The 12,836-nt window shown below is 36.9% G+C and overlaps 1 protein-coding gene across 1 annotated transcript in view; it reads right to left on the bottom strand.

Annotated features, from left to right (window-relative positions):
• Window positions 1-1,587: 1,587 nt before the first annotated feature.
• The window catches only part of LOC129240668 (dynein axonemal heavy chain 3-like), a 319,983-nt gene continuing 308,734 nt past the window's right edge, over window positions 1,588-12,836 (bottom strand). The window contains exons 63-65 of the mRNA XM_054876599.1: window positions 5,412-5,609; window positions 3,088-3,298; window positions 1,588-1,931 (exon numbers count right to left, since the gene is read on the bottom strand). Coding sequence (XP_054732574.1) covers window positions 1,605-1,931; window positions 3,088-3,298; window positions 5,412-5,609 — 736 coding nt within the window. The 3' untranslated portion in view covers window positions 1,588-1,604. The remainder of the gene's footprint in view (window positions 1,932-3,087; window positions 3,299-5,411; window positions 5,610-12,836) is intronic.

A 12,836-nucleotide genomic window follows, 5' to 3' on the forward strand; every position in this document is an offset into this window, starting at 1 on the left:
TGTTCGATGACGAGTTCCCAACCAGATGCCAACTTCATAATGCCCCTCTTATAGAAGCTCGCTTCCCTATTGTCAAAAAACTCGGAGAGCCAATTTTCACAGGACTCTCTTGTGGACAACTTCCGACTACCAAGCTCGTTCGCCATGGACAGAAATAGGTGGTAATCACTTGGTACGAGATCCGGACTATACGGTGGATGCAAAAGAACCTCCCATCCGAGCTCCCGGATCTTCTGGCGCGTCACCAAAGATGTGTGTGGCCTGGCGTTGTCCTGATGGAAGACAATTCGGCCTCTGTTGATCAAAGATGGCCTCTTCTGCATGAGTGCTGCATTCAAGCGGTCCAGTTGTTGGCAGTACAGGTCCGAATTGAGCGCTTAGCCATAGGGGAGCAGCTCATAGTGGATGATTCCCTGCCAATCCCACCAAACACACAGAAGAACCTTCCTGCCCGTCAATCCAGGCTTGGCCACTGTCTGGGCAGCTTCACCGCTTTTCGACCACGACCGTTTGCGCTTCACGTTGTCGTAAGTAACCCACTTTTCATCGTCAGTCACCATCCGCTTAAAAAACGGGTCGATTTTGTTGCGATTCAGAAGCGATTCGCATGCGTCCATACGGGCAAAAATGTTTTTTTGCGTCAAGTCGTGTGGCACCCATACATCGAGCTTCTTTTTGAATCCAAGCTTCTTCAAATGGTTTATAACGGTTTGATGACTCATGCCCAGCTCATGGCCGATGCTACGGCTGCTACTATGCCGGTCTCTTTCGATCAATTCAGCGATTTTATCGCAATTTTCGACGACAGCCTTCCGGACCGTGGCGCATCTTCGATCACCTCTGCACCAGAACGAAAACGTTGAAACCATCGTTGTGCGGTGGAAATGGAAACTGTCTCGGATCCATAAACTGCACAAATTTTATTGGCAGCATGAGATGCATTTTTGCCTTTATCGTAGTAGTACTGTAAAATATGCCGTATTTTCTCTTTATTTTGCTCCATGTTTGCGACGCTATAACTCACGAACGACTAAACGCAAACAACAATTAATCAAACACGTGTTAGCACATGAAAAGAGCTTTCCAAAAAGCTCTAGCGTGAACCGATGCGACGAATACAACTAGAACTACGCGCTTGCAAAGACAAGCTTGCGGAAATACCGCAAGACTTTTTTGACAACCTTATATATAATTTATTATGTTTAATCTAATTTAGAATGTCGCTAGATGGTTGAAATATTCTTGGAAGTTTTACTAACGATCCCGCCAGTCCTTCGGTGAATTTTGACTTTTTGACTTCTTTATACAACATTCAATTCCCTCATTGAAATATTTTTAATACTTTTAAACGTAATAACATTTGCAGAATTAGTTTTGCTCCTGCTTAGAAGCATCTTCAATAAATTAAAAAATACTAAAACTATTTTTATTTCATTATAAAGATACCGAAAATCAAGCAAATCGGGCGAATGTAAATATATATTCCGAAATATATTTAGAATGAAGCAAGAAACTAGAGATTATAAAAATATAAGCTTGTAATATATAAGTAAATATGTAAGTATATAGATGCGTAGTATTGCTCCGCCCTGGCAATATTCATTTCAATCATCCAGTTGGCAAAGTGACGCTGTGCCACGATTGATCCAATGCATTGGTGTCTGACTACAATTCAATTGCATATACATCACGAAATTGGTGGAGTGACCAGTTGTTGAAAGCACACCTCTCCTTTCGCTTGTCTTGTAAACTGGGCAATCATAAATGGTGCGTCCTTTTGCGCCCTCCTTTGTCGTTTGACTCGGCTCATGTGTCTCTTTCAAAGATGGACGGAAAAATATCACTGGCAATGTATCGAATAATATCTTTGAGTAGGACTCATCCAGTTCGTGTGTCTCACGATTAAAGCGTGCACCTTCCAAGAAGAGGCCCTATTTGATGATGGTAAAGATGGCAAAGTTAGAAATCAGTAATTGGTTTGAGTAAAATATAAATTTCATAATAAAAATTAGTGAGAACATAATTTAATATTTTTTATGATATACCTATGTACGTATGTGCGTTGGTGCATGACTACCATCTACCGGGAGTGCGTAAGTTCGAGTCTCCGTGCATGAAACAGTAAAAATATAAAGGGTGGTTAAATTTCAAGGGCCGATGTTGAATGTGAACCACACTGAACAAGACAATTGACAAACTTTTGTCTCCGAACTATGCGAATCTAATCTGCGCGACAGCAACAAATAATAATAATAATATAGCTGCGCTTACAGCAAGATCGCATCGACACTTGCCTATAATCAATAAAAGCATTTGGCATCACTGTTTAACAAATATTTATTACACCAATATTCTATTTGTGAAGAAACATCAAGACGCAAACCACAAATGGGGGAAGGAAGAAAATGTACGAGAAAAAAAAATTCAAAACCTAACTCGAATTTTGAGCCACCATAACATAAACTAATACAAAATTCACTGTTCGCAAAACTGCGTTCCCAGATTTTTAAAAAGAATTCTGTTTTAAAAGTATGAAATTTGTAAAATTTTTATAAATTGTATGTCTTTTAACACCATTGGACTTCTTTCCCAGGAACTACTGGAAAATTACGGTCAATGCCAATAAGCCCAATATGAACCCAGAGCGAAATATGCCAAAAAGTCATGGGACATTTTTCTTCCCGAACACTTACTTTCTTCAACAAATGTGTGGTTTCGCGGGCAGTATGGCATGCAGTATTTGTCTGTTTCAAAGTTTTTCTGGACTATGTTAACATATTTCTGGAAACTAAAACTAAGACAAATTTAAATCCATGTAAACCAATTTGAAGTTTTTTAAATTTTCGAAAAAGAAATGGCCATTACTTTTTACCTCATGAAAACAAACTATTTCTAATACGAGTGCATATCTTACATGGAAAAATTTTGTCTCATCATTGATAGACTGTTGCTCCTATGTGTGTGTTTATGTACAGCCATGTGTAAAGAAAATATTAAAAAACAGCACATGTTTATAAAGCTTTAAATAATTATAAGAGTTTTAAATCACAATAATTGAATAGTCGTTATTTTTTCTATTTAACTTACCCGTATGTATGCGCCAAAGCTTGGCTTGTTCTCTACTTCCGTCTCATACTTAGTCACTTCAAACTTTATATCCACCATATCGATTTGGAAAGAATTTTTTCGCGAATAATTTTGTAGTACACCAGTAATGAAGGATTGTGTGAAATAAAAGCCCGATAACCAGTACACATCCGGTTCTCCATTGTCTATCCACTGCTGGAAAAATTCCAAACTGGAGAAGGAAAAAAATTAAAGAATAAGTAACCAATATTTGATGGAAAATCACAAGTAAGTAAATATGTAGATATATGTGTAATAATGTAGGTATGAATTAAAAACCTTATACTATACTTTGGAGGCTCACATCCTAACACAGGATGCACCGCAATTTTCTAACGTATTGTAATCCTTAAAGCAATGCAATCATTGTTGCTTAAGCAGTATAATCAATAATGCAAAAACTACACTAGCGAATCGTTCGAATGTTACCAACTTGGGGACAGTGTGCCAATCGAAATCCCATCAATCTGCTCCATTGCATCAACAGCTCTGGCTGGCTGTGGATATCTGCCTGTTGGAGGTCTCTTAATGGTATCAAAACAGCACTTTAGTGCTACTTGGGGAGTGTGAGAGTTGTACTTCAACCAGAGCTATGTCGTAATGATTTTGTTTTCAAATGAAATTACTCTTAATCTCAACAAATTGAAAAAGTAATCAATTCGCTTGCTTTGGGCTGAAGGAATCGATTACTAATTGTAATTCTGAACATTTTCGTATATACTTATATAAAGCTATACTATAATGTTCCAAAGACTTGGGGGTTCCAAATTAAAAAAAGTGAAAAAAGCTTAAATTTTTTACAGCGGTACAATTTGATCGGTATCGAATACTACGTCAATCTCTAGCAGTGACGTCGAATCGCGTCTCTTGAGCACTCCTCATCCATTCACTTCAATCTTTTTGTGTTTGTTCATGAATACTTATAAATTGTATAGCTGTCAAAAAGTGGAACAATGTCTGAAGAGGTTTGTGACATAAGTACACATGTCTATATATCGGGTGTTGAGCTTGGGAACTTGAAATGATGATAAAAAACAGAAATATTGTTTGAATGCATTTTGTTATTATAATCTGGTAGATAATTTCATGGCATTTATTTTTTATTATAATAATGTGTCTGGCATATGTCCGCCGCGCTTACGAATTACATGGTCCATTTGATCAGTCCAATTTTTGGCTACTTTTTTCCAAAAATCTGAATAATAAATTTAAAACCAATCCACAAAGGTGCGGCGCAATTGATGGTCATTCGGCTTTAATTCTTGCGCGAGCTGTATTTTATATGCAGGTAAGCCAAGATCCTTACCTATAATTTTCTACGTAGCCGAAGGCCAAAAGTCAATAAGTTGAGAACAATGACGAAATGTCGACTCGTCTTTTTCACCACTTCGCTCTATGAACTTCGCGAACAGATTTATTTTCTTAAAAGTAACTTTTATCAATTTGGAAGCATTATTCTGGCATTAATCGATTCATAATGACTTGTCGAACCTATCTGAACAGAATGGCAACACAGTTTGCCACTCTTAGCTGTGAAAACACTGTGAAAACATCGTTATTGATATAGATAGTCCCCTTGCAGCTAAAAAAATACCCTATAGACGCATAAAAATATAATTTGTGGTCTTCAACCAGGGACAGAGCGCTTTTGACAGGTTGGCGACGTTTTTCAAATCTGTTATTTACTTTTTTACAGTACTGATGCAAACGGTAAACTTTTATTATGAAAGATTTGCGCGGAGGTGACGTGAATTGATTAAAACACTTTACATCGTCGAATTTTCTGAAGTGGCAGGTCTATGCCAATAAGCTGCAGTGGGTCAATGTCTTGACAGTATGCATTGCTAAAACTCAACCGGCTGTATATAGCAAAGTCATCGAAAATTGGATCGCTCGTATCCATGCCAGCGTACGAAGGCACAACGGACATTTGATTGCTGTTATATTACAATGTTATTGTCATAAACAGAATTCGCTGATACTTAATAAGTTGAGTGGGGTTTCATCTCATTTTAACATCGCCCTTATTGAAAACCCCTATACAATATAAACATATTGCCTTCACTTCATTGGTAACAAAGAAATGAGTATTAAAAAGTGAACAATCGGAGCTCAACATTATTTGCTTAACAATTCATATTATAATAATACTAAAAAAAAAAAAAAAAATTCGTTAGTAATAAAACCAATTTATGCTTAAATTCATAACCAAAAAAAAAAGCGAGAAACATAAAAAATACACTAAGTCGAAAATTTGTACTTTTGTCTTCAAATATTATACTCACCGTGCTAGAAAATCCGTAACATAGCTGCCAAGTGGCTTAAGCGATGGGTAGCTTTTCCTTAGCCAATCGGCTGGTAATCTACCAATCACCAATGACGAATGTGTACGCTCCAATTCGGGTATCATAGCTATTTGACCTTGTATGGCTTTTTGTACGTTGATGAGACTTTTGCGTATGTAATCCAACAAACGATTGAATCTGGGAAGTGACAAGCATAGTAAAAAAATCAAGTTGGCATAGCACAAAAGAACATACAAAACTGAGGCGAAAAGAAATATGAAGATATTAGCAATAAAACTACTATTTATGTCTTTTATTTGACTTCTGCGCTTAATTGCTTTTTCTGGGAATGCCCACTTAAGCATATTTTGAACATTTATTATTCTTTGGAATTTTTTATTTTGACTCAAATGGCCCATTATTTGGAATATATTGTATTTTAAGCTTAAAATTATGAGACTGGTCAATAGTAGTTTTTTCGTTCATCAAAAAATACTTCGCACTTTTTTCTCGTACTAAGTGGTCCTGGCGTCAAAAATAACATCGTATTTATGTTTACGATTTTCAAATTATACTCATACTTGTATTACATATACAGTTTTTTTTTAATCATATTCTAGTTTTACAGTGACTCTCGTTCCCACAGGCAATCTTGACGAAAAATCAGTATCATACCTCCACGGAACAAAATCAGTTACCTTATGTTGGACCAACGTTGGAAAATATTTTGAACTTCAATGTGGTGTAGCCCAAACAGTGCGTTTATTCAAAATAAGTAAGTGATAATAATTTTTTTCTGACGAAGCGCATTTTCATCTCGGCTGCTACATTGACAAGCAAAATTGCCGCATCTGGGGATCGGAAAAGCTGCACGTGATCGTCGAGAAGCCAATGCATTCTCATAGAGCGATAGTTCGGAGCGGGTGTTACAGCGATGGCTTGAGTGGCCTATTTTTCTTAAAAAATTCTGCTCGAAATGCCACATCGGTCAATGCAAGCACTACAGAGGCATGATACCACCTTTTTGTTGTCGGAAATTGAAGATTTAGTTTAGTAATTTAGATTTTTATTAGATTTTTTTGTGGGGTTTGGATGGAAAGGATGCGCTACTGTAAAGTTAACCGAGACAGCCACATGATTGAAATCGTGTTGCATATATGTAAAGGGTAATCAATTTAGAGGTATCGAATTTTAAATTGAAATAAAACCATGATAAATCAAATTGATTGCGCAATTTTCACTATTTTTGTGTAGAACAATTTATAATATGAATATATTTTAAAGATAATCCCTTTCAAATGTTGGTCGCAACTGCGACGTAATTCAGACATTCGTAAAGACCAATTTTAAATGACTCGCTGGAGGGTTTCGGACGGTATCCCGTGAATAACTTTAGTAATGATGATTTCTGTGATATTACACGATCTTGATGGCCAATCCACTGATTCGAGACGAGGATATATTCTTCACGGAAATGACGACGCAGTTAATCAGTTAATTGTTTCACGGACTGTATGGCAAGTAGCGTCGTCTTGTTGGAAATAATGTGGAGGTTTCGAGCTTCAATTTCTAGTATCAAAAAGTTGTTTATCATACCGCGATAGCGTTCGCGACTTACTAGTCCATTGGCGCCAGCCTCGTCTTTAAAGCAATATGGGCCGATAGGCCGCACCAAGCGCGTCAATTTCCGTAATAAAATTGTACGATTTGTGAACGTTGTTGAGGTGTAAGTCTTTCCATGATGAAATGTCAATGAACTGGAAAAAATTATGTAAATAATCTGACAGTAGTCACGCGTGATCTGTCAAAAAGCACTATTAGAAAAAGTACCTCCAATCTGATCACTATTTATAATGGGAATGAAAAAAATAGATTTTTCCTCATTTTTCTGTAGTTTTAAAAGAAACCCTGTACTTTTATTCATCAGTTGAATTAAAAGAAATATTTGTGCAAAATGTATCCGGTATATAGCACTGAGGTTGGGAGATTTTGAAATTGTTTATATGTAAATATGTATATAGCACTATAAGATGCCTAAAGAATATGTGGGTTACGGTAACCACGTGGAAAATTGGCTACATCGGTATGCTTTCGAAAACGGTATGCTCTATATATAATTGGCGGGTATACTCTTTATTGGGTCTTAGGACGAACTCCTCCTCCTATTTATTGTGTGCGTCTTGCTGGTTTCCACAAATGATGAAACGTACAGCTTTAGGCCGACTCTGAATAGCAGATGGGCTTTTGTGAGGTGATTTTTCATGGCAGAAATGCACTCAAAAGTTTGCCATTGCCTGCCGAGGGGCAACAGTTGTTAGAAAAAACTGTTTCTATCGTTTGACCTTTTATGCTCAAAAACTCGAATCAGGTCACTTGCGAATAGTAGCCACATTCGGCTGCGTCGCACATACAGGTATTTGAAAGATCTACGGGGTCAAAAGTCCATTTAACAAAACAATAAATACATTAACAAAAAATGACTTCCTGAGGTACCTGACCCTTCCGAGAACAAAAGCCAGCCCCTCCCGCGCACCCTACAAGCATTTGACATACGATAACGGCAGTCGGAATTCGATCGTGTCACCTCGTGTACGTTATCTGTTCTCGGCACTCTTGCAAAACCCAAACTTTAAAAGTGAAATTTTATGTTTTTGTGTTCAACAGTGGAGTAAAGAGTTATGGATTCTGAAGCATCAGGTTAGTAATGAATGAAATCAATTAGAATCTTTATAATTTTCAAGTATTAAAGTTAACTTTTCAACCCTATAAGTACACACCTTCTCAAACTACTTTTTTTTTCTTAAAATAATATTTGTTAGTCAATAAGTAATACTATCGAGATAGATCCGGTTAAGATTCGATTGTAATTGTTTAGTATGTACCTTGTTTTGACAATTCATCAAAGAATTTGATCCGGATAAGTCCGGATAAACGGTATTTTAGTACTTTGAATGTTGTTGGTAAAATTTTATGAAAATGTCTTTTCCATTCCATTAAGCGAAATATTTATTTGTTGTAGGTTCAATGGGAACATCGGGAATGAGGATTGTGACTAGAAAATACTTGTTTGACCTCATGAACAATGAAAATTTACCCAACATAGAGGCAAGGCTAAATTTCTTGAAATACCTTACCGTTAGACGACCTTACCTTACCTTTGGTCGACCTTACCGTTAGACGATTATCGGACTACCTGGAAGAGGTACTAACAACATTGAAGGTCCAAGAATGTGAGACCCTTAAATTAATTTGTAAATGCGGTTGCGACGGGTCCCAACAGACCCAGTTCAAACAAAAGATTGAAAATGACACGGATTCAGATACGAACATTTTTCAAAGCTGCTTTGTTCCTGTAAAATTAGTATGCGGCCAAAACATGGAAAAGACTATATGGGAAAATCCAACACCATCTTCTCCTCGATTTTGTCGGCCTATAAGATTTAAATTTATCAAAGAGACGTAACGGAGCAAAAAATTAATCACGTCAATAATCAGATAAACAGTCTGGTTGCAACAGAATTTGACTTGAGTGGCAAACATTATTCAATTAAACACGAATTTATAATGACAATGGTTGACGGAAAGGTCTGTAATGCTGCCACAGGAACCACATCAACCAGTCGTTGCTAGATTTGCGGCACAACCTCAAAGGATTTCAACAATTTGGATAAAACAATAGATGTTAATTTCGAGGCTATTCAATTCGGCCTTTCGGTACTACATGCTAGGATAAGAATATTTGAGAGCATTCTTCATTTGGCTTATAAGTTGCCACTAAAAAAATGTAGAGCAAGAAAAACAGAAACTGAAAAAAGCCTCGAGAAAGAGAGAAAACAAGAGATCCAGGACAGGTTTCGCTAAGAAACGGGATTGTTAATAGATATGCCAAAGGCGAATTTCGGTAATACCAATGACGGTAACACAAGCCGAAGATTTTTCGACAATCCTCAATTAGCATCCGATATAACAAGCATCAGCCACGAATTAATATATAGACTGAAAGTTATTCTAGAAACAATTTCTAGTGGTCATAAAATTAATCCTGAAAAATATGGTATTTATGCAACAGAAACTGCTCGATTATATGTGGATCTTTATCCGTGGCATCCCATGACACCCACAATGCACAAAATACTTATTCATGGAGCTGTTATAATAAAGAGTGCTTTGTTACCAATTGGCCAGCTCTCTGAAGAGGCTGCAGAAGCCCGAAATAAGCATTTCCGCTCTTACCGGCTAGATTTTGCCCGAAAATTTACTAGAGAAAATTGCAACAGGGATATTTTTAACCGCCTCTTTTTAAGTTCGGACCCCTTAATGAGCTCTAGGAGGCAAATAAAAAGAAGAAAGTCGCAATCATTTCTGCCAGAAACATTGGAAATGCTCATGCCTGCCGATCCAAACCTAGAATTTTCTTCTCGTAGCGATGAAGAAAATCTAGATAATACCATTTGATTGGAAGCTTTTTTTAATTGTTTATATTTTTTTATGTTTGATCTTGTAAATCTTTCTTCATTCTCATATTATATTTCATTCAATAAATGTTTTAAGTTCATTATTTTAGTTGGTTTTATTTAGCACACGTTAAACCCAAAAAATACTTTTGGCCCCTTAGATTGTTCAAATACCCCTATGTGCGTCGGCCGCTATACATATGATATACCATATACGACGTACCTGTATTAAAAATCGGCGAAGTGGAATTGTTCAATAAAACGAAAAATAATTGTTTAATCATTAAAAGATATTTTGTCATCTTCAAAATAGGTTCCAATCAAAGCAATACACATATGCCAATGATTAGTCCAGTCATCAAAACACCTTTTAAACGCGTTTTAAGAGATATTCTTTACCTCCTTCAGCGAATTCTCCTTAATGACCTCTATCGACTGAAAGCATGACTTTCACATTTGACCGACTTTGACGTGGTTTTTTGGATTTCGACTCATGTGGATAGCGCCATTCAACCACCTGTTGACTGGTTTGCATGTCAAACTTATATACCCACGTCTCATCACCTGTTATGATGCGATAATGCGCTGGATAAACGTTGGGTCCGAATTCACTTGTCTTCAGCTACCTTCTTCCTATGAATTTTTTGAAAGAAATTCAACTCTCTTGGAACGAGTCGAGCAGCCATGCGTCTCATGCTCAATTGATGGTGTAAAATGTTGCGAATTGATTCATGAGACACGCTAAGATCATGAGCTACCTCCCTTAAACTTAAATGATGGTTTTCCAACACCATTTCTTTGACTTTGTCGACGTTTTCACGCATTGAAGACGGTCTTGGACGACCTGGTCGGGGAAAATCTTCCACGACTTCTCAACCCTCTGCAAAAACCTTGTACCACTCATAGACCCGTGTTTATGATAAAGCACACTCGCCATAGGTTTTCTGCAACATTTTCAATGATTCGGCATACGAAATCCCGTTCAAACACATACAATTTAGAAAAATTCTTTGTTCGATATTTTTATCCATGGTGAAAATCGCAGAGCTCACCTGCGGTTGACTGATATAACTAAATTCCAAAAACCAGCTAATTAACAGAACACGCTCAAACTAAGCGACACTATTGAGGACAGTTGTACCAACATTCCAGCAAACAAAATTTAAACATATGTGTAACGCCGCTTTTTAAATGGAGAATTCCCGATATTTTTTTGGCAGAATATATGTAAGTACATATGTACATATACAAGCTTCTATTTCCCTCGATTCTTTTATGCTGTTGCATGAAACAAATAATAATACATACAACCGTTATATGAACAAAATCAAACTACTTTGTTCAAAAGTGTGAGGGTATAACAAAATATAGCTATTGTATACTCTGCTCATTTTGCAGTAATTTCCAGTGTGTATGGATCCCTTTACGAGTGCAACAGTCAACTGGACATCCATGCAGTAAGCAATGAACATTTCCGTAAGTGGCTAAGAACTTCTGTAGTGTCTTCCAGTTTTGCTCTTTTCTCTGGCATCTTTTGTAAGTAATTCTAACAAGTATCTGCACATCTCGTTGCATTGTTGTTGCTTTAATTTTTTCAAAAGAAAATCATACATCTCAGTTACGGAAATTGTTGAGTGGTGATTGAGATGACCTATTGATTTGAGTGTGTTTGTACGTAAGCTTGCAAAAGACTGAAAGATATTTACATGCTTATACGATAGGTCTGTGGTGTGAATATTTGCATTGGCATGGATTTTGGTATTTCGAGTGGTGCAGTATTTAATTTCTTATAAATTAATCGGTTTTGAAATGGCACATTTTGATTGAAATGCAATTGATTAGAATGATTTTTTTATTGCAGTGGCTTTCCTAAACTGAAAGTTCATAGAGTTAGCACAAATTCAATTAATAAGTTGGGAAGGTAAAGCGCTTCCTTTTCTTCTTATTTCCTCTTGAAAGTTGCTCTTCTCCTCTGCGAGAAGGTCCATTGAGGACCTTTATTCAACCTCTGCAAATTCAAGTTGCTCTGATGCGTAAGCAAAAATATCGATGCTTTCTATTGTATTTACAGATCCCTGCTTAGTACGGTAAAGTCTTCGATTGTCACCCTGAAACTCATTTAGCGGTAGGCCCAAATCAGCAGCTGTTTCGATAGGGTGGACCCCTCATCCTTGTTTCAGTGGGCATGCTAAGATGCCATGAAAAAATCTCCATAGCCATTTTGCTTTAATCGTCCTTCGTAGCTCTTCTATACAATCATCTTGGCCTAATATTTCTTCCATTTATCTATCGTTTACTTTTAGGTAGGAAAAAAGTGTTCATATATTCTTCTTCTTTTTGATTGGCACGATAACCGCTCACGCGATTTTGAGTGAATTTAACAAAGCTCGCCAGTTGTTTCTTTCTCGCTAGTGGAACAGACCAAGTGAACCCATTTTCCATCTGATCTTTACAACGCAGAGGAGACCTTCCTCTTCCTCTACTCCCATCAGCAGTTGGTACCGCATCGAATACATTCACAGCCAGAGTGTTTGTAGTATATCCATTCGGACGACTTCACTCAGCCAACGTAGCCGCTGGATCTTTATTCGACGCGCTTTGTCTATGTCGTCATAAAGCTCATACAGCTCATTGTCCCATCGGTCTGTTCATACATTAAGATGTTAATTTTAGTGCGTGCTTACTGTACTTGTATTAATACAAAATTTAAACGAGAATACAAAAACATTCCATTTAACTACTTTTAAAATCTTAATCCCAAAGATATTTTAAGTTTAAATTCCATAAGTGTGGGAGTTACCGTACGTTAGCCTTTCAATGTGGAGCTTATTTCTAAGGTCATTTACTGAGATTTAAAATAAATGAAAATCATTATTTGTAAAAGTGTAGTACACTTGTCACATCAACTTTTTTAACCTACATTAGCTTTTGGATATACATTCTGTCAAAAAAGTACCGGGAATCGCTCCAT

This window comes from Anastrepha obliqua, chromosome 3, assembly GCF_027943255.1.
Source record: "Anastrepha obliqua isolate idAnaObli1 chromosome 3, idAnaObli1_1.0, whole genome shotgun sequence".
Lineage (NCBI taxonomy): Eukaryota > Metazoa > Arthropoda > Insecta > Diptera > Tephritidae > Anastrepha > Anastrepha obliqua.